Below are 21,497 nucleotides of genomic sequence, written 5' to 3' on the forward strand. Positions count from 1 at the left end.
GCCCAAAGCGGGGCTAGATCTCATGACCCTGATACCATGACCTGAGTTGAAACCAAGAGTCAGTCGGACGCTTAACTGGCTGAGAAACCCAGGCGCCCCATCCTGACCTCTTGTTAAAGGGCCATCACATGCCAATTCCAAGCAAGAAGGTCTGCAGCGGGACCAGGAATGTGTACTTTTTAGAAGTGCCATCCCCCACTCCCAAATATTTCTTTACATTTTCTTCATGGTTTTAATGACACACATTTAAGGGACTCAAGTGAAGGAGTGCTGGTATTTGATAAAGTTATTACAAAATAACTTGGAAAATATAGACGGGAAGAAAAAAATACTTATGCACAGGAAAAAATATTGTAAGAAATATATCAAATATTAAAATATTAACTGTGGGGGCGCCTGGGTGGCTCAGTCGTTAAGCATCTGCCTTCGGATCAGGTCATGTTCCCAGGGTCCTAGGATCAAGCCCTGAATCGGGCTCCCTGGTCAGCAGGAAGCCTGCTTCTCCCTCTCCCCCTGCTTGCGTTCCCTCTCTCGCTGTGTCTCTGTCAAATAAATAAATAAAATCTTTTAAAAAAATAATTAAATAAATAAAATATTAACTGTGTTTATCTTTGGGAGACAGTATTATTTACAGATTCACAGGCAAAAGGGTTCAGAGCACATTAAAAATATCTCAGGGTGGCGTTCCCATTTCAGAGATAGAAGAAACAAGCACAGAAGTAGATTTATGGTCATTTCAAAACAGAATACCTCAAGAAAACATGAAGACCAACCACAGAGCGGGAGAAAATATTTGCAAAACATACATCTGATAAAGGACAATTATCAAAAATATACAAAGAACTCTTAAAACTCACCAGGAAAACAACCTGATTAAAAAATGGGCCAAAGATCCTAATAGACACCTTGCCAAACAAGATACACTGATGGCAAACAAGCCTATTTCACATCTTATGTCATAAGGAAAATGCAACCTAAAACGAGGAGATAGTACTACACCAATATGAGAATGGCCAAAATCCGGAACATGGACAACACCAAACACTGATGAGGATGTGGAGCAAAGGGGCCTCTCGTTTACCACTGGTGAAGGCAAAATGGTGCAGCCACTTTGGAAGACGGTTTGATGGTTTCTTATAAAACTAAACTAGTTCTCTTACTATATGATCAAGCAATTGTGCTCCTGGGTATTTATTCAAAGGAGTTGAAAACTTATGTCCACACAAAAAGCCAGCACCTGGCTGTCTTAGTTGGTGGAGCATGCAACTCTTGATCTCGGGGTTGTGAGTTCGAGCCCCACATTGGGTGGGGAGGTTATTTAAAAATAAAAATCTTAAAAAAAAAAAAAAAAAAAGAATAAAAACAACCTGAATTCCCCAGCCAGAGATAACCATTATTAGCATTGTGTGGCTATTTTCCAGTCTTTTGATGCCTTAGAGACTTTAAGATAGAATTCGAAGGAGATTGTGTATACAGTAACTTTTTTGTCCCATTAATAATAAACAGCAAACATCCCACCATGTTTATTAACTTAAATATTTAATTTACTTTTATTTATTTATATTCCTTAATTTTTTTTTTTTTAAAGATTTTATTTGACAGAGAAAGGCACAGCGAGAGAGGGAACCCAAGCAGGGGGAGTGGGAGAGGGAGAAGCAGGCTCCCCGCCGAGCAGGGAGCCCGATGTGGGGCTCGATCCCAGGACCCTGAGATCATGACCTGAGCTGAAGGCAGACGCTTAACGACTGAGCCACCCAGGTGCCCCCTTAATTTTTTTTTAAGTAGGCTCCACGCCCAACGTGGGGCTTGAACTCACAACCCTGAGATCGAGTCGCACGCTCCACTGACTGAGCCAGCCAGGTGCCCCTAAATATTTAGTCTAAATACTTCTTTACTCATGTGTTTAGATATTTCTGTCATTTGTAATGATTACATAGTTTTTCAGTGAATTGATCTGTGTTTGTTAAGCACTGTGTATGTGTCAGGCACTGTTGTAAGTGCGGATTAAGTCTGCACTTGACAGTGTTATGTCAGCTTCAGGGGTACACCTTAGTGAGCTCACAATTCTACACACGAAGCTATGCGCATTGGGAGAACTGTCGTTACCATCTGCCACCAGACAGGATTAGGGTGTTACGGACTCTATTCCCTATACTGTACTTTTCATCCCCGATTTATTTTATAGCTGGAAGTCTGTATTTCTTAATCCCCTTCATCTATTTTGCCTATCCCTGCCCCCCAATTTTTCCACATCCATCTTGTTAGTGTCTTTTGGGTTAGAGCCATCCTAGTGGTGTGAAGCCGTATCTCATGGTTTTGATCTGCATTTCCCTGATGATGGATGATGTTCATCAATTTTTCCTGTGCTTGTTGGCCATTTGTAAATCTTCTTTGGGCAAATGTCCATTCAGATCCTTTGCTCATTTTAAAAATTGGATTGCCTTGGGGGCGCCTGGGAGGCTCAGTTGGTTAAGCGTCTCCCTTCGGCTCAGGTCATGATCCCGGAGTCCTGGGATTGAGCCCCTCATCGGGGTCCCTCTCCCTCTCCCCACCACTAGTGCTCTGGCTCTAATAAATAAATAAAATCTAAAAAATAAACAAACAAAAAACATCTAAATAGTTGCCATTTTCTAAGCCCATCACCCCAAAATAATCACCGTAACTCAAATTTTATTTGTGGTCCATCATCACATGCGTTAATTCCTTTAAAACCCAAGGACTGGGGCGCCTGGGTGGCTCAGTCGTTAAGCGTCTGCCTTTGGCTCAGGTCATGATCCCGGGGTCCTGGGTTCAGGCCCCGCATCGGGCTCCCCACTCGGCGGGAAGCCTGCTTCTCCCTCTCCCACTCTCCCGCTTGTGTTCCCTCTCTCGCTGTGTCTCTGTCAAATAAATAAATAAAATCTTAAAAAAAAAAAAAAAAAAAAAACCCAAGGACTGATGAGGGCCTCTGATCATTCATAAAGTCCTATGGGGAATCTTGATGCTGCGCGTATTAACACAGGGAAAACAGTAGCAACTTTTTTTAAGCAGGCTCCATGCCAGTGTGGAGCCCAATGTGGGGCTTGAACTCACGACCCTGAGCTCAAGGCCTGAGCTCAGATCATGAGCTCAGATCAAGAGTTGGACACTTGACTGCACCACTCGGGTGACCCGCAAACAGTAGCAATTTAAGGAGAAAGAAATGTAGGTTGCAGAGCCTTCAAATATCTAATAAAATGGCCAAAGACTTCTCTGCTATTTAAACCCTTAACACATGTGACGGGACGCCTGGGAGGCTCAGTCGGTTAAGTGTCCAACTCATGGGTTCGGCTCAGGTCATGATCTCAGGGTCGTGGGATCCAGTCCTGCACTGGGCTCCACGCTCAGTGCGGAGTCTGCTTGAGATTCTCTCTCCCCCTCCCTTTACCCCTCCCCCCAGCTCACACTCTTCCTCCAAAAAATAAATCGAAAAAAACAAAACAAAAACAAAAACATCAGCCACTTACCTCTTGAACCCCAAAAGCGTGATCTGCCGTAGCAGAGATTTCCTGTACCAGACCCCTGACAGCTCGCGGCCCTATCAGTCAGCTGGGATCGTGCCTGAGCCTTAGAAACCTGGTAGCATGACTTGTGCCTTTTCCTTGCGATTCTGAGTTTTCACCCGTTCCCCAACTGAGGAAGTTTCAGTAAATCTGCCATTTCCACTGTAGAGAATTTAGGAGTGAAACCTGATGCGCAAAGGACAGGAAGGTAAACAGCTGCTTCACGTTCAACCAGGACCAAGCCACAGACCAAAGAATCACTTGGGTGTCGCAAAATCTTTATTTGGCTAGAGGCTGGGATGAAAACACCACACACAGCTACCCCCCCACCCCGAAATTAGGTCCCGTAGAGAGAGGACTAGCATGATTATGTACAGGAGTTTGCCTCTGGAAAACAGCACTTAAGTCTCCGTCTCTGAAGCCAGTCTGGCCACGTCCCCACACCTCGTTTCTGTGGGAAACCCGGTTACGCTCATCCTCGACATTAAACGCACACTCGAGTATTTTAGAGGCTCTCAGGATTTAAAAAGTTAACATTACAATCTAAAAAGCAAAAGCTTTGGCTCCTTGGACTTGAAGGAGGACCACCTGACGCCTGACTTGCTTCCGAGCCACGTGATCCTGGACAGCACACTTCCCCGGCCACTAGCACAGTGCGTCCATCGCTCGCCGCCAGGGACGTGGACCCCCACTCCCACCCAGGGAGAGGCTGGGTCATTCACTGCTTCAGAACATCCAAAATGTACACAGTCTACACGGGAGTAAATGCATGCAGGCTGAGGAGGGCTCGGAGGAAGACGGACTGTATTTCTTACCTCCAGCAGGGCAGGACTCCTCTGCCCCCATCAACGGCTCCCTGCTAACTAGCCTTACCGAATGCACGCTGACTCAGTGACCCACAGCCGCGGCGGGCTGCCACCGAGATCAATTATGCCGATCTCAAGCGCCCTTCCCAAAACCCACCAAGACTTTCTCCTACGTTCCACAGCGAGTGTCCGGCAGTGAGCCCATCCCGGTAATGCGGACAAGCTTTGGGGGGGCTTGCACAAACCAGTGTAACAGAGTCTAGGTGAACAGAGCATGGAAAACAGACGGGGGAGAGGGTCACATCGGAGGGATTCAAGTAAAACCAGCAAGACAGGGAAGGCCGCTGGTTCGCTCAGAAGCCAATGGTACACTTTAATAATAAACCACCACAGAGAAGCACTGTATTTTTCCCCTGTCCTATTAGCAAATGCACAGAAGAGCAACTTAAAAAAATGGATTTACTTCAGAACTACTGGTTCTCACACACACAAACATACATCAGGATTACTTGCGGAGGTTTTAAAAAACAGGTAAGTCTGGGCCTCACTCCCGGAGAAGACTGCATGGCGTGGGGCTCGGGAACCCGGCATTTTTAAAAAGCTCTTTGGGGAGTGTGGATGTTTCCTTCTGCTTGAGTCTCTTGATTTTTAGGTCGACTGGGGTACTTTGGGCTTTTTGGGCCACTGTTTGGGGGTGCGGGGAGCTTTTTTCGCAGATTTACTAGCAGTAGTGAAGAACTTGGCCCCTGGCTTTTTGGTCATCTGTCTTGGGTCTTTTTTCCCCAGTGAAGAGTTTTTTTCTTTCTCTGCCTCTTCTTTGATTCTTGGCTTCTTCCCCAGGCCATTGCCTGGGGTCTTGGGCTCTGCAGCCTTCGGGGTCTCCAAACTCGGAAAGGCCTTTCTCTTCTTCCCACGGGGTGTGCTAGGGGCAGGACTCTTTTTTGGAGACTTCTTTCCTGCGGCGTGTTTTTGCACCTAAGAAAAAGCAGGGAGTTAAGTCCAAGGGAAGACAAACCCTGACAATGTCACTCTGAAAACTGCTGTCTTTATCATGTCACCCCCAGAAGGGACAGCCCAATATGAGGAGATGAGGGATGGCTTTGCCTTTTGCCTTGCCGGCACTCTGGAAGGCAACTGTTTTCTGTCACTAAGGACTGTAGCAAGGACCCTGGTGCTCTCCTGGGTCCAGTCAACAGAGAACCGCCTTTGCCTTTCGTGGGGACGCCCAGAATAGCCCACTGGGAGCACTGCAGAGAGCCTGTGCCCCAATCCTGACTCTTCTCCACCTTCAGTTGTATATTCCTTGCCTGTGGGTGAGGACAGGAGGTTCCCAAACTGTGTGTGTAAAAACCACCCAGGCCGCCTGTCAGGAAACACTGCTTCCCAAAGGCAGACTGAGAGGCTCTTGGAGAGGACAGAGTGTTGCACGCCAGGAGGCTGGGATTTCCCAGCAGTCCAGATGACAGCTGGGGACAGCACTCTAGCGACAGATGCGTCTAATACGGGAGGAGGTTAGAGAGACAAAAACAGCCGGCAAAGCAAAACTTTGCTTTTCAGTAAATATAAAACGATAGGATTGTTATGGGAAATTTGGAAAACATAAGAAATACAAGAAACAAAAATTCTCTAATAACTTTAGCACACTGTATTAACTACCTCTTATTCACTACCTTCCCCCCACAAGTGTGCATGCATTTAAAAGCCAAATGCTGGGGCGCCGGGATGGCTCAGTCAGTGAGCATCTGCCTTTGGCTTGGGTCGTGATCTCAGGGTCCTGGGATCGAGCCCCACGTCGGGCTCCCTGCTCCGCGTAGTCTGCTTCTCCCTCTATGCCACCCCCCCCACCACCCATGCTGTCTCTCAAAAAAAAATTTTTTTTTTTAAAGATTTTACTTATTTGTTTATCAGAGAGAAAGACAGAAAGCACAAAGCAGAGGGAGCGGCAGAGGGAGAAGGAGGCTTCCTGCTGAGCAGGGAGCCCGATGCGGGGCTCGATCCCAGGACCCTGGGATCATGACCTCAGCTGAAGGCAGACGCTTAACTGACTGAGCCACCCAGGCGTCCCTCAAATAAAAAAATCTTAAAAAATAAAATAAATAAATGCATGCAAGCAAGCCAAATGCTTTGCCCTTTCTCCAATAACTTCATTAGTACTCCCGAGGTCACTGAGTATTTCCTGACTGAACATCGTTTCAAATTACTCATAACAACTGCTGCAAGGGTCCATGATGTGTCCTCATCCGTGCCTCTCCAGTGAACAATGAAACTTCTGCAGGTCATTACCCTGACGCGGTCTCCTAGCTGGGTTCCAAGGGCGCCAGCTACACACCAGCTGCTCAGCTGTGCCCTCCCCTCTTCCCATCTCCAGCATATTACCTCCCGCCCGCGGGGACACACACGGTGTGCTTCTGCTCAAAACAACTACAATGTTTCCAGGTAACACACGGATCCTCTGTGTTTACTTCAAGTAGATTTAAAACCTGAGTAGCACTCGGGGGCACCTTTACAAGGAATACTTTTGCCAGGACGTGAAAATTTCAACACCCTGACGATTCTAGGGATTGCTGCTACCACACAAAATACCAAATGGGTCAAGGGCAGGGCTAGCCCTGGGACTGTCACTCCCACGTGCTGAGGCCAAGCCTGACACCAGGGACATGCAGGCTGCACCCGTGGTGAGGACAGCCCCCCGGGCTCTTAACACCCCCTCTCCTTCCCCCTCATGTTCAAGAGGCCTTCTCCTAGCAGCTGGATGGACACGGAGAACAAGGAAAAACCGAACCGAAGAACCAAAAAGTTAAAAAACTCCGTTCCTTTAAACGATCCTGTGAAATCCACGCAGTCGGATTTCAGGAGCCAGCAGGGGTGGGGTGTTGGAGAGGTTTTGGGACCCAGCACGCAAGCCCGCCCTGGCCCTGCTCGGTTTTCTAAGGCTTAGGACGTGGGGGATCCAGACTTACCGTCAGCAACAGAACCACTGCCCACATTTCTGCCCTGGCCTGCTTTTTGAAACCATGGGCAGTGTTTCCTAAAATTCTAATGAAAATCAAAGAAAATACCTCTGCGTTTCCTTTCGCTGGCGTCTTCCCTATTGGCACCAGCTGAGGGATCTCGTCTTCGGATTCCTCCTGCACCTTAGACTGAGCTTTCACTCTACTGCCCTCTTTCTTCTCGTGCGCTCTCCGCTCCTCCTTCCGGGGGGGAGGGTCGGGCGCCGGGGTACCACCAGTTTTGGGGCCCGTGTCCTCCTTCTCCGGGGCCAACGGAGCTTTTCTAGCCTGCTTCATAAGCCTTTTGTTTTTCTTCTTCTCTTTTTGTTTTTCACGATACTCTTTTTGTTTTTGTTTTTTCTTTGCTTCCTACAAAACACACACACACAAAACCCCAAGCATAATTTTAGTAAGGGATACACTTGTTGGCAAATAAATGGCAGAGATTCGGCACTTGCAGTTCTGATTCCCCCTAGGCTTCTGGAAAGTGCCTCGATCTGTACCAACTCCGAGCAAACAAACCCCATTACCAGCACGTGAGCGTCAACTCCAGTTTGGTTTTAACTCAGAGCCGAAGATGCTCGCTCTGTGAATTACACGTCGGGACTCAGAATCCGGGTTGCAGCCGGAGCTTCCGTGAAAGTTGATCTGGTTTATGGGGGAGTTAAGAATTATCCTAAATTGTAGAGTATTCTGATGTAATTTATGTCTCAATAAAACAATTTCAAAAAACCCCCCCACAATTGATCATTTTTTCCCTACTGCAGGCTTGTGGCTTTAAGTGAAAACAGTAAAACATTTCCACAGCTAGAGATCTGTTATCCTCACCACAGAGTCCTGTTCAATAACATCCATAACTGTCCGATTCCATTTTAACCAGCAATTCCAACATTTTCACCAAGTCCTCAAATCAATCTGCTGACAAACTGCAAAAAATTCAGATTTCTTGCTTCTGGTAACAGCAAGTCTGTTTTTCTGGGTCACCTTCCCAATGAAAATAAGTAAAAAAAGTGGGGTATAATATATTAAAAAAAATTTTTTTTCCCCTTAAAGGCATCAAGGAACCAACTACCTGCAAGACATTTGAAACAAGGACCCAGTGGGTAAGTGAGCCCAGAGGCAAATTCTGCCAAGAGTATTTGCTGATCCCTAATTTTTATGTTACCATAGGGTGCAGGTGGATGGAGAGAAATCAAATCCCAGTGTCCACACCGGGCAGGGATTGTAAGAGGAACCTCCCACAATAAGCTGGGAGGCCAGTGAGTTACTCTCGGCGTAAAGACAAACAGGAAGCAGAGCTGTGCAGAGTCTCAGCATTGTTTGCTTGGAATCATTCAGGGAATCTCAAGCCTTGAAATGTGCGTTCAGGGAGCCCCAGGTCCAGGGCCCTGAGGTGCCCAGCAGACAGAAATGGAAATCTTCTAGAGAAAGATGTTTATCTCACACCTCAGATTATTTCTACCAATCATTTTCCCAATGCGACGATCATGACACAAAGACGACCAGGTCCATGAAGAGCCAGCAGGGACACAGAACCGGCTGGGACACCAGCAGGGTGCCACTCAAATGATCCGACGACAGAATAGGAATGCTTAACGTGTTCCAGGAATTACAGTAAACTGGAGAACCATTTGTAGGTAGGTAATAAGAAAGTAAAAGAAGTAAAGCCAATTTGAAAAAGAAGAACACACACAACTTCTACAAGTAAAAAAAAAAAAGAAAAAAAGAAATTAAAAGACCCAAATTAACCCACTGCACGCGATTAACACAGCTAAAGAAAAGTGTTAGCAAACTAGGAGACTGGTCTAACAAACAGCAAAAAAACGGAATTTTCCCTCATGTTGGCTTTTTTTTCGCAATAGCACTGAAAACCTACACTCCCAAACTAACGGGTTATCTGTTAGCCCAATGCAACAGTAAATTGTGCCCAGAAAAAGTTCTTAATGAACTAGATTTTGGTCTTCCTTTAGCTCCTCTTGCCACTACACGGGGCCCCGCTGAGCCTACTCGGGCCACTTAACTAACGTACCAATAAACACAAGATATTTGTACCCCGATATGCTTTATTCACACCACTGCTAACGGATCTCATCTGCAAAGCGGGAAGAATGCACACAAAAGCAGGACCACTGGGAAAGCACCGTAGGTCAGACAGAAAGGGCATCCACTCCTTTTCCTGGGCTGTGTTTACACCTGTGACTAAGCCCACCCGGTATGTAAAATCCTACTCACCTTTTTCTTCTGACTGGGGGTGCATAATCCCTTTGCTTCATCCTGACAGCTGACAAATGAGGAAAAGATGGGCAGGGAAGCGGACCTCTCGGTTTTCACATACAGGAGTTTCACGCTTTCCCACTTCTGCAACAGACAAGAATGGTATTACCGGTCCGGGTTCTGGTTCTTTTAAACAAACAATCAATGGATGCATTGGTGAGACCGCACCTCTGGCAACTTTTGGGAAAGCCCCTTCGTCACGGCGATGATGTTATCAACGACGTGTTCAACCTCCATTCCAGTGTGGCCAACGCGGATAGTACTGGAATTTAATACAATATCAGACACAAAGATTAAAAAAAACATTAATTTGTGTTTCAAAATAAAGCACAGGCAGGTGAGAAACATAAATACATGACCCCCCCGCCAAAAAAAAATCAGAGGTAGAAACCTTAAAATCTTTAGGGTTTCACTGTTTCTTTTTTTGCAGTTGTTTTATACAACTGATTTTTTTGTTAAAATTCAATTAACAGGGGTGCCTGGGTGGCTCAGTCTTTGGGCATCTGCCTTCGGCGCAGGTCATGATCCCAGGGTCCTGGGATCGAGCCCCGCATCGGGCTCCCTGCTCGGCGGGAAGCCTGCTTCTCCCTCTGCCGCTCCCCCTGCTTGTGTTCCCTCTCTCGCTGTGTCTCTGTCAAATAAATAAATAAAATCTTAAAAAAAAAAAAAAAAAGATTTTATTGTCTCTGTCAAATAAATAAAATCTTAAAAAAAAAAAGATTTTGTCTCTCTAATAAATAAATAAAATCTTAAAAAAAAGATTTTATTGTCTCTAATAAATAAAATCTTAAAAAAAAAAGATTTTATTGTCTGTCAAATAAATAAAATCTTAAAAGATTTTATTGTCTAATAAATAAATAAAATCTTAAAAAAAAAAGATTTTATTTATTTGACAGAGAGAGACACAGCAAGAGAGGGAACACAAGCAGGGGGAGTGGGAGAGGGAGAAGCAGGCTTCCCGCCGAGCAGGGAGCCCGATGTGGGGCTCGATCTCAGGACCCTGGGATCATGACCTGAGCCAAAGGCAGACGCCCAACGACTGAGCCACCCAAGCGCCCCAAAATAAATAAAATCTTAAAAAAAAATAAATTCAATTAACAATGTATTCTTGGATTCAGAGATAGAGGTCAGTGATTCATCAGTCTTATATAACATCCAGTGCTCGTTACATCACGTGCCCTCCTTCATGTCCATCCCCCAGGAACCCCCTTGCCTCCAGCAACCCCTCCAGTCTGTTTCCTATGATTAAGAGTCTCCAGTGATTTGTCTCCCTCTCTGATTTCATCTTGTTTTATTTTTCCCTCCCTTCTCCTATGATCCTGTTTTGTTTCTTAAATTCCACATGAGTGAGATTGTTTGATAACGGTCTTTCTCTGATTGGCTTGTTTTGCTTAGTTTCAATCTATTTTAAAGGGAGACTACTCTCTTCGTGTTCTAGCAATGCCCTGCTCCTGAAATCCATCACACCGTGACCCGGTCGTGGAGGAGCCGCTCTGTGAGGCCTATCGGTCAGTGGGCAGGGCTGAAGGAAATTCTACCTTCATCCTAGGAAACACGGCTCACAGAGTTGGCCCTCGAGCTTTCCTGAGGAGGGGCTGTTCGGGAAGGAAAGACCGCTAGGAGGGATGCTTCCGTCTTCCCGGTCCCCTGCCCTGACCCAGCTGTTATCTCTAAGACCAACAGTTCTCGTCCCTCGTGTAACAGAGTCTTCAGGCCAAGGGCAAGACCATCCCTTCAGGAGAAGCAGGGTGCAGGCAGAAGCCAAGTGGAAAGTTCCTCTATTGCTTAGCCATAGGGTCCCCTGTTCCTGCACTGCAGGAGCCGGAAAGCAGGCTCATGGTCTGCTGGGAGTCGCAGAATGAGGATGAGACGGGGCTGGTGCTGTGACCTCCCTCCAGCCAAAGACAGGGCTCTGCCCGCTGCGTGCTCACTGCCGGCTGCAAGCACACCCTTGGTTTCCCAGGCGGGAAGATGACAAGCAGTGAGGGAGAGAGAGGACGGGGAGGGGGAGGGGGACGGGACGGGAGAGAGGGAAAAGGAAAGAATGAGGGGCGGCAGGAGGAGGGTGGGTATGAAAGGAGAGCCAAGAATGGTTCAGGTGTCTGTACTGTCCGTTAGCTGCCCACAAGTCTCCCGAAGGAAAAGAGGAGACCGCTGCTCCTTCATCTGCCTTCTTGGTGCCGCCCCCCTCTCAGCTGCTCATCCATCCCAGGCCCCCAGGCCTCTGATCTGCTAGCTCATCACTTCCCATGAGCCACGACTCTGACGTCTGCCTACAACCAGAGTCGGGCCCAGGCCTGACCACCAACTCTTCTCAGCCACTTCATTACAGCCCGTTAAGGGATCGGCCACCTGCAGAGAGACAACAACCCCAGAACCGCCCCGGAGAGCAGAGTCTAGCCATCCTGGCAGTCCCGTTTCACCGTGGGTGCTGCCCCTGGGTACACAGAGGCTCCTGGGGTATCTTTAGGAGGGGCCGCTGTACCCTAGAGTGCCACCCTCCTGGCAGCTACCCATCCCCATTCCACAGATGCCCCAGGCAGGTTATTTTTCAAAATGATTCTGGGGCGCCTGGGTGGCTCAGTCAGTGAAACGGCTGCCTTCAGTTCAGGTCATGATCCCAGAGTCCTGGGATCGAGCCCCGCATCGGGCTCCCTGCTTGGTGGGAAGCCTGCTTCTCCCTCTCCCCCTGCTTATGCTCTCTCTCTCTCAAATAAATAGTCTTAAAAAAAAAGAAAAAGATTCTGAGTATGTTTAAAAATCCCCTCCTCCTCCTCAACTGCCAAGCACTCAAACTTAACTGGCCCCTTAGCCTAATAAAAAAGGTGGAGCCACATTCTCTGTCCAGCTGGGGAGCCACCACCGCCCCAAAAGGTCTCTCCTGATTTTTTTTTCCCCCAAGATTTTATTTATTTATTTGACAGAGAGAGACAGCGAGAGAGGGAACACAAGCAGGGGGAGTGGGAGAGGGAGAAGCAGGCTTCCCGCCGAGCAAGGAGCCCGATGCGGGGCTCAATCCCAGGACCCTGGGATCATGACCTGACCCAAAGGCAGACACTTAATGACTAAGCCACTCAGGCGCCTCAAGGTCTCTCCTGATTTCTGAGGCTGGGTGTGGGGGTTCCACCCAGCTCGGCATCCTGAGTCAGAAGAAATCAGTGTGACAACAGAGAGACACCCGACGGCATGATGAGACAGGACGGATAATGAATTCACTGAACGAGAAGTTAAACCAAGACTGAGGGGGATCTTCCCTGTAACGGGTAGTATGAGCCCAGGAAACACAAAAGCCCAGAACCGCTGACATTCCCTAAGCATTAGTTTTGTCCTCGTTTTCCGCAATACCTAGCGGTGCCCCGGCCAACACGGTAAATACTAGCCACTAGCCACACCTGCCTATTTCAGTTTACGTTAACTGAAATCAAGTAACACTAGAAATTCAGTTCCTTGGCCACGGCAGCCACGTACAGCTAAGGACTCCTATACAGAGCCCAGATACAGACCACTTCCATCACTGGGGAAAGTTCTATGGGACGGCGCTTTTCTAGAGAATTAAATACTTCTGAGGGATGGACCTTAGTTTTAATAGAAGGGTCTGGTTTCATTAACACGACCTTGTTAAAAAAAAAAAAAAAAAAAGGTTAATGCAATTATTATCAAATGACTCTAAGACTAGACACGGGCACACACCGTTACTACCTCTGACCTACCTGCAGGAACCACTTTTAGAGATGTTTAAGACCGTTCCACCTATGCATTCATTGATCTCCCTGGATAAATTCTTGGCCAGAAGGTTCACAGGCACCGGAACTCTGTAAGAACACACAGGCGCTTGCAGCACAATGTATATACACCTACGAAGTTCACTCTGCTCAAACCCAGTTACTGCTAAGAAACTTACTTCTTTCTGTGATAGAAATGTCTCCCTAGGTGGGATGGCAAGAGCCGCCTGATTCTTGCATCAGTGAGGAAGAAGTCAAAACTGCCCAGGAGGCGGAGCTTGGCTTCATAGGCTTTATACTCCTTTTTTAAAGTTCGGAGGGGGATAATCTAGAAAACACAAGGAAGAGGAAAAACACAAAAAGTTAAGAACTTGAACAAAAACTAGAAATACTCAAGCTATAACTGTGTCCAGATCTTAAAATGTCCCAGAGCCACAGTTTAGTGAACATGTGGAGAGCGCCAAGCAGGGGCCAGGCACCGTGCTAACCGATGGGGACACAGAGATGAGCTGGGACGCCACATAAAGAAAGGACACCAACAACTACAAACCACGACGGGAAGTGCCAAGTCACAGGCAAGCCCGGGAATGTTCTGGAAGTGCCGACCTTGACCTACTGGAGCAATCTTCCGTAAACTCTTCAAGATATGAAAGTTACAGATGGGGCACCTCGGTGGCAGTCAGTTAGGTATCTGCCTTCGGCTCAGGCCATGGTCCTGGGTCCTGGGATCGAGCCCCACGTCGGGCTCCCTGCTCAGCGGGGAGCCTGCTTCTCCCTCTCCCACTCCCCCTGCTTGTGCTCTCTCTCTCTCAAGTAAATAAATAAAATCTTAAAAAAAAAAAAAAAAGTTATTGATGTACACATTAGCTTTTAGGTCAAGAAACCTTAACAGCTCATCCATCATAGAGAAGATGGAACATGCCTTACTAAAGCCAGTGAAAATTAGAAAGAAAAAATTAAATTCCTAGGGGCACCTGGCTGGCTCAGTCAGTGAAGCATGTGACTCTTGATCTCAGGGTTGTGAGTTGAAAGCCCCACGTTGGGTGAAGAGATTATGCAAAAATAAAATTTTTTAAATGAATGAATGAATGAATAAATACAAATAAAATCTCTAGGAAAGAAATACTGGGTTAGTAGATAGTACAGAGATGTATTACTTATCACTTCAAAGACTGAAGCAGATCTTTTAATTGTCCTGAAAATATTAACCACTCCTGACCTGAGATATGGTTTTAATTCCATGCTTGTTCAAAAGCTTCTTGTAAAACCGTTCTGTCTTTTCAGGAGTTAAATTGGGTTCATCCTTGGTAAGTAAACAAATATCTGTTAAATCGGATCGAATACCATGAGGCAAGGACCTGCAAAATACAGAGATGGAACAGAGGAAGAAAGCATTGTAACAGAGGAAGAAAACATATGCTTCTATTCCACAGAATACACAATAAATTCAGTCATTTCAACAAACTTCATTCACGCTATTTAAACAAATACTCTACCAAGAACATTAAAAAATATATCTAGTCTTTAATGGTATGGAGAAGAGATTTAAGATTCAAGTAAATCATCACAAATACCCAGAGTCCAAAATATCAATCAGGGGCGCCTAGGTGGCTCAGTCGGTGGCTCCTGGTTTTGGCTCAGGTCAGGATCTCAGGGTTGTGAGATCGAGCCCCACATTGGGCTCCACCCTGGGTGTGGAGTCTGCTTAAGATTCTTTCTCTCCCCCTCTCCCCCTGTCCCTCCTCTCCCAAAATAAACAAAGTAATAATTACTATGTGGGATATAACCACAGTTAGAACATTATCAAAGACACCCAAAGTAGTGCACGTGAGGTTATTATTTTATATGTTCTGATATATGCACATGTACTATAACGTGCTAGAATAATCTGGTTTCATCAGGATAGTTCTGGTTCAGAACTTTACCTTGCAGAAAACTCTGGGCTCCATAAACAACATAGCTCCTTCAGAGCTGAACAGAAAACATGGAGCAAACCAACAGCGACCAGCAAACATGTGTTATTACAGTTGAGTCTTATATCGAGAACAAGGTTTCACTCATTTCCTAGGACTTTGTGTTCTGAGGAAACATTTCCTTGGCCTGAGGGGCGCACACACGACTTGCCAAACACGATGGGAAGTGATACCGAGCCGGGAAGTGGCAGGAATCATCACGAGGTGACGAGCTGGGAAAATATCCTAGAGAAAGTGACAGGGCTTCCCAGAAAGGAGAAACTGCCTGAGCAGAGGTGTGGAATAAAAGAATGCGTGCGGGATAGAGAACATAGTAACTAAGGCAACTGGGGCAGGTCTGTGATCATCAGTTAAGAGAATCTGAGGATCCAAGACTCTTTCCAATTTCTAATCATTCTTACCAACCCCGCGTCCCCACTCATGGGGAAAAGAAAAGAAACCATCTATCTGATATATTTTCCTTAGCACACCTGGCTTTTTTTGGACAGTCAGGAAATGAAAGATTCCACAGAGGCAGGGGTGCCAGATAGAAAACAGCACAAGTTAAATTTTGATCTTTGTATTTTTTTTTAGTATAATTATGCCCCAAATATTACATGGGACCTACTTATACTAAAAATTAACTTATATTTTGGGGCACCTGGGTGGCAGAGTGGGTTAAGCATCCGACTCTTGGTTTTGGCCCAGATCATGATCTCTGGGTTGTGGGATCGAGCCCCACATAGGGCTCTGCTGCTTAGCAGGGAGTCTGCTTAAAATTATATCTCCCTCTGCCCATCCCACTCGTGCTCTAAAATAAGTAAATAAATCTTAAAAAAAAAAAAAAAACTTGTATTTTTATTTGCTAAGTCTGGCAACTCTGCAGAGTCCTATAGCAGTAAGAACGTGTAATCACCATGGGTTTGTTTTCCAGAAGGAGCTCATTGCTCCTCATTAAGTTTTTAATCATCTTTACTTGAGGAGTGAGTCCGGGACCTCAGTAGTTTAGCTTGGAACTAGCATGATATGGAAGGATAACAGAATCTATACAAACACAAAAGCTGTCTAATTTATTCTAAAAACCCAGTTTCAGATTCAATAGAACTGCTTAGGTTAACTGTCCACCCAGCCCCAGAAAACTGGCGAAATTTTTAGGAAATTTAAGCATGTCTGAATTCGTTTTTGTTTTTTTTTAAGGCACAATTTCATATTTCAACTCATATTTTGAGTTCGCAGTTTCCACTAGAAACAAAAGGGCGACTGTTACAACTATACCGAATGACCGAGCAGATAACAAGAGCAAACATAGAAAATCAGAACTTACAATCTAACCCTCAGTTCTTTACTTGGAATCTTCCACAGTACCACCATTAAAAAGAAATTTTCATTCTCATTCAAAAGCAATCCATTGGCGTTTTTCCTGGACTTGGAATGTGCCAACAGAGCTTCCACCGCCTTTCTAATCTGCAAAGTAGAGACACACAAATAAATTAAATCTCAATCTAATTTAGCATTTGCCCCCTCCTCCGCATTTTTTCCTTTTTTTTCCTCCTCAAATTCTATTTGAATAGGCAACCTCCACAACCGCCTGTATCAGGATCCTACAATTTGTGATCAGACTCCATCAGAAACCACCTAAGTATCCGCTCAGCACCCGTCTACAGAAGAGAGCCTCTCCCACGTGAAGGCTTCGCGCCAGGTGGGAACATGCTTCCCGGGCCCTCGATGATTAAGGCAGCAATCCCGGGAAAAGCGCTACACACCACAACTAGGATTCACTGAGCGCTTACTATGTGCCAGGCCCCTGGCTACGGAGCTTCACGGGCCTTGCCTCCTCTGATCCCGGGGAGGAGCCAAGGCCAGCAGAGGCCTTTTAAACCTGAGGTCACTGAAGCTTGCAGAATTAAGCAACCTGCTCAAGTCAACGGTGGGGAAGCAGAGCTAGGTGGATCTCACCCCGGAAGCCCAGGCTGCGCCTGCAATCCACCTGGGGGAGGAGGGGGCAGGCCGCAGGGCTAGGGGGCGACAGGCACCTCCCGGCGCGCAGAAAGGAGCCGGCAGGCTGAGCGCAGCGCGACCCAGCGACCCTCCCAAAACTCCGGGGGCGCCCGCGGGGGCGCGGAACCCGCACCCGCACCCCGAGCCTCACAAGCCCACGGCCACCCCGCTTCCGCCCCCCCCGCCCCAAAGGGCCGCTCACCTGTCCCTTGTCCAGCTGCTCCACGGAGGCCGGGGTCGCCGGAGCGGAGGCCGAGGCTGCGGTTGAGGATGAGGGTGGCGTGGAAGCCGAACTCTCCATTTCGCTCTCACCTCGTGCAGACGCGCGCGGGGTACCCAGGGCTGGCTCCCTGTGCGCACGCGCGAGCTCAGGCCCGTAGCCGGAAGTTGGGGGGCGGGACCGGGGTCGCGTCACGTCCGGGAGCGCGGGGTTGGACCCCAGGACGTCACAGCGGCGGGATTTAGGCGGCGCGAGTGAACCGAGCCGGGCGCTGCGCCTGCAGTCCAAGGCTCTTGTGTGAGGCGCGGGAGCAGCCTGGCGACTCCTGGCTCTCACCCTGCACGGAGGGAATCGAGCGAGCGCCTGCAAGAGGGGGAGGGGCTTGGGGAGAGCGCGAGGCCTGGCCTGCCACCCACCCGCGCCGGCCCGCCGCCGCCCCTTCGGAGGCCGGGGTGCGGGGACGCGAGCGGTGAGCCGGCGCCGGTCTCTCCGCCTCGGGTCTGAGAGAGGCGGGAGGTCAGCAGCTCGGGTACCCCGAAGCGTGCAGGCTGGAATAACCCGCGGCCGGAAAAGGTAGAGTCCCCTCCCTGCCCGCGTCCGCCGAGGTCCCCGCTGCTACCTGTTGTCCTGGAGCCTTGCAGGGATGTTCCAGGCACGTTTAGAAAGTACTCATCCTTTTTCCTCTTTATGGATGCGTGGGTTTAAACTTAATCTTTTCTTTTTAAGGTTGTATTTATTTTTCTGGTAAGAGCACAAGCAGGGGGAGCGGCAGGCAGAGGGAGAGGGAGAAGCAGGCTTCCCGGTGAGCAGGGAGCCCAGACGGGGCTCGATCCCAGGACCATGGGATCATGACCTGAGCCGAAGGCAGACGCTTAACCGACTGAGCCACCCAGGCGCCCATTAATCATCTTTTTTGGAAAGCAAATAGTAGTCTAATATACCCACTGTTCTGTACGTTGTCTTTTGCTCCGAATGCATGTATCTTGGAGATTGTCAAGTCGGTACCTAGTGCTCTGCCTCATCTTTAAAAACTGCCTTCTATCGTGTAGATGAACAGAGTTTATTTAGGAGGGTTGTGATGGACATGCAAGATGATTCTAGCCTTTTTGCAACTAGCTGTGGACATTTTTGAGAGCTGAAAGAATGGGAGTAGGAGGCTTTTGTGTATGTTTTCTCCCCAAAATGCTCCTTCCATATTGCCACGGCTGGCGGAAGGCGTGTTCTGCTGCTGGTCTCCGATAGTAACTTTGTCAATAATCAACTTGTGGAAGAAATGTTCTTAAACCTTGGCACCTACCCTCACTCGTCTGTTCTAGAATTTCGTGTCAGGGGGAATTAATTTTAGCACAGTATTCTGAATTGTTATGTTAGGCTTCGTGTATCAACGTTTTCTAGTGTTCTGAGAAGAGCATTAGGGGAGTCACATGTGTCTTTTGGAATTCAAGTCTGAGAACCAGACTTCTAGACCAAAGGAAAGGCATGACTTCAGATAAAGGAGCACAGTGGTGTTTGCAAGGAGTAAGTGGCTGGAGCAGGGACATGCAGAGGGGAGGATGGGAGATGAGGCTAGAATGGTAGGTTAGGGAATTAATTCATTACCAGGCTGAAGGTTGATACGTACCTTGAAGAAATCTGTAGGTATACGGTTTTTGAACTGGTGGTGGGGAGGAAGAGGACGTGGCCTAATTCATCACTAGGGTTTGGGAAAGTTCATAATCTGGCTGTGATATTGTGGTGATAAAAAAAAATTGGACACATGCCTACAGATTCTTGGATATTTAAGTGATGGCGCTTCATTCCCTTCCCCTTGAGTGTGACTTGCTTCTATCAGATAGGACACAGCCGACTGTAGTTTCCACTTCGAGTATTTTTTCCCCCTGCATCTCTCTCCCTCCCTCCCTCTTTCCTTCTTTTTTTTTAAGATTTTATTTATGTATTTGAGGGAGAGAGAGAGAACGAGCGGGAAGGAGGGGCAGAGGGAGAGGGAGAAAGCAGACTCCCTGCTGAGCAAGGAGCCCGATGCGGGGCTGGATCCCAGGACCCCGACATCACGACCCGAACCGGAGGCAGATGCCTAACAGACTGAGCCACCCAGGCATCCCTCCCTCTTTCCTTCTGTTCAAAGTATTTGCTCTGGGTGAAGCCACCTACCATGTCCTGAGGCTACTCAGCCTGCTGCAACCACGGGAGTGAGCACAGAAGTGGATCCTCAGAGTCAAACCTTGAGATGACCACAAACTCTTTTTTTTTTCTTTAGGATTTTATTTATTTGAGGGGCACCTGGGTGGCTCAGTCGTTAAGCGTCTGCCTTCGGCTCAGGTCATGATCCCAGGGTCCTGGGATCGAGCCCCGCATCGGGCTCCCTGCTCCGCGGGAAGCCTGCTTCTCCCTCTCCCACGCCCCCTGCTTGTGTTCCCTCTCTCGCTGTGTCTCTCTCTGTCAAATAAATAAATAAAATCTTTAAAAAAAAAAAGATTTTATTTATTTGAGAGAGAGAGAATGAGTTGAGTGGGGGGCGGGCAGAGGGAGAGGGAAAAGCAGACTCCCCGGCAGGGAGCCAATGCAGGGCTTGGTCCCAGGACCCTGAGATCATGACCTGAGCTGAAGGCAGTTGTTTAACTGAGTCACCCAGGCGCCCTGACCACAGACTCTTGAGAGACCCTCAGCCAGAACCATCTAGCCATGCTGCCTCCTGACCCATAGAAACTGAGATACTAAGTGTTTGTTATTTTAAGCCACTAAGTTTGGGGTAATTTGTTATCCACCATAGATAGCTAATGGGAATTTGTAGACCTTCTGTCTTCAAACCCATCAACTGTGTTAAGTCCTAGGACGACCTCACACCTAGCAGGTCCCACAGCAACTCATTATCTTCCCCACAGACCCGCGCGTCCTGTGTTTTGTGTCTCAGTTGTTGGCACCGCCAGCCGCCTCGTTGCCCCAGCCAGAATATGGGAGTCTCCTTAACTCTTCTCCTCCACTCATGGTCAACAGCAAAGGCTTGTTTATTCCTTTTAAATGTCTCTCGTATTTATCTAATTCTTTCTACCCCTGCCATCTTGTAGTGCAGGCCGGCATCCTGTTTTCCCCAGACTATCCTAACTCGTCTTCTTGTCTCCAGTTGTGCAACTTGTCCGTTCTCTGCCCCCTTCAGTGATCTTCGTAACGTGCAAATCTGACCCTGTCAAAGCCAATCATGCTTGACCACCTTCATAGCATTATTGTCCTGAGGATAAGGTACAGATTCCTCCAGGCGCCTTACATATATCTGAGTTGGCATCTGTTATCTGGTGTCCTGGCTGCTTTAGTATTTGTCCTGAAAAAAAGTGTCTCAGTTTGAACAGTAAGTTACATGGTCGTCCACACATTAGGCAGGCTTCATCCAGTGCCTGCCTTCTACGTCCCCGACTTCACACACTGCCCCTCACTCCTTGTAGATCCTACTTTCAGCTCCACACCTTCTACCCTGTCTTCATACCTTCCCACAGGCCCTAACTTCTTCCTGGAACGCTGCCACCTCTGCAGTTCTTGCCCTGTAATTGGCTCTCCCGTTTGAGGATAAGCTTTCAGAGGGCAGGGGAGAGCCAGTTAATGGTAGGAAAATGGTAAATGATATATGTTCACCACTGTGTCCTCGCACCTAGCACTTATCCCATGTGTGTCATAATTAGTGTTTCTTCAAAGAATGAATAATGCATTGGAATGGCCTGAGACAGGGTTTAGGTGGATGAGCACAGGAAACCACTGTGGTCTTGTAGGTACTGAAGTCTGATAGGGTGATAGCAGTGAGGACAAAGTATAAGACCTGACCAAAGGAGCACCTGGGTGGCTCAGTTGGTTGAGCGTCCGACTGTTGATCTCAGCTCTGGTCATGATCTCAGGGCTGTGAGTTCAAGCCCCGTGTTGTGCTGCATGCTGGGCATGGAGCATACTTAAAAAAAAAAAAAGGAAGAAACAGATTTGACCAAAAATTGGATATACAAGAAGGAAAATTCAGATTACTCCCAAATTCTG

The 21,497-nt window shown here is 47.6% G+C and overlaps 1 protein-coding gene across 1 annotated transcript; it reads right to left on the reverse strand.

Annotated features, from left to right (window-relative positions):
• Nucleotides 1-3,428: 3,428 nt before the first annotated feature.
• RSL1D1 (ribosomal L1 domain containing 1) lies at nucleotides 3,429-17,673 on the reverse strand. The gene is made up of 9 exons (XM_032392235.1): nucleotides 17,466-17,673; nucleotides 16,590-16,729; nucleotides 14,533-14,671; nucleotides 13,493-13,641; nucleotides 13,302-13,403; nucleotides 9,760-9,853; nucleotides 9,550-9,675; nucleotides 7,387-7,686; nucleotides 3,429-5,302 (listed from the first exon to the last, which is right to left on the reverse strand). The coding sequence occupies exons 1-9, from the start codon at nucleotides 17,562-17,564 to the stop codon at nucleotides 4,976-4,978; spliced, it is 1,476 nt and encodes a 491-aa protein (XP_032248126.1). The 5' UTR covers nucleotides 17,565-17,673; the 3' UTR covers nucleotides 3,429-4,975.
• Between the last annotated feature and the right edge of the window lie 3,824 nt (nucleotides 17,674-21,497).

The sequence above is a fragment of the Phoca vitulina genome, unplaced genomic scaffold, assembly GCF_004348235.1.
Source record: "Phoca vitulina isolate PV1807 unplaced genomic scaffold, GSC_HSeal_1.0 scaffold66, whole genome shotgun sequence".
Lineage (NCBI taxonomy): Eukaryota > Metazoa > Chordata > Mammalia > Carnivora > Phocidae > Phoca > Phoca vitulina.

Excerpts from the sequence above, each read along its gene's own strand:
- RSL1D1 (XM_032392235.1), bottom strand. The coding sequence starts at position 17,564 with ATGGAGAGTTCGGCTTCCACGCCACCCTCATCCTCAACCGCAGCCTCG. Across the intron at positions 16,730-17,465 it reads AGCAGCTGGACAAGGGACAG|ATTAGAAAGGCGGTGGAAGC; the intron begins GTGAGCGGCCCT and ends TCTACTTTGCAG. Across the intron at positions 7,687-9,549 it reads CCCCCAGTCAGAAGAAAAAG|GAAGCAAAGAAAAAACAAAA; the intron begins GTGAGTAGGATT and ends TGTGTTTTGTAG.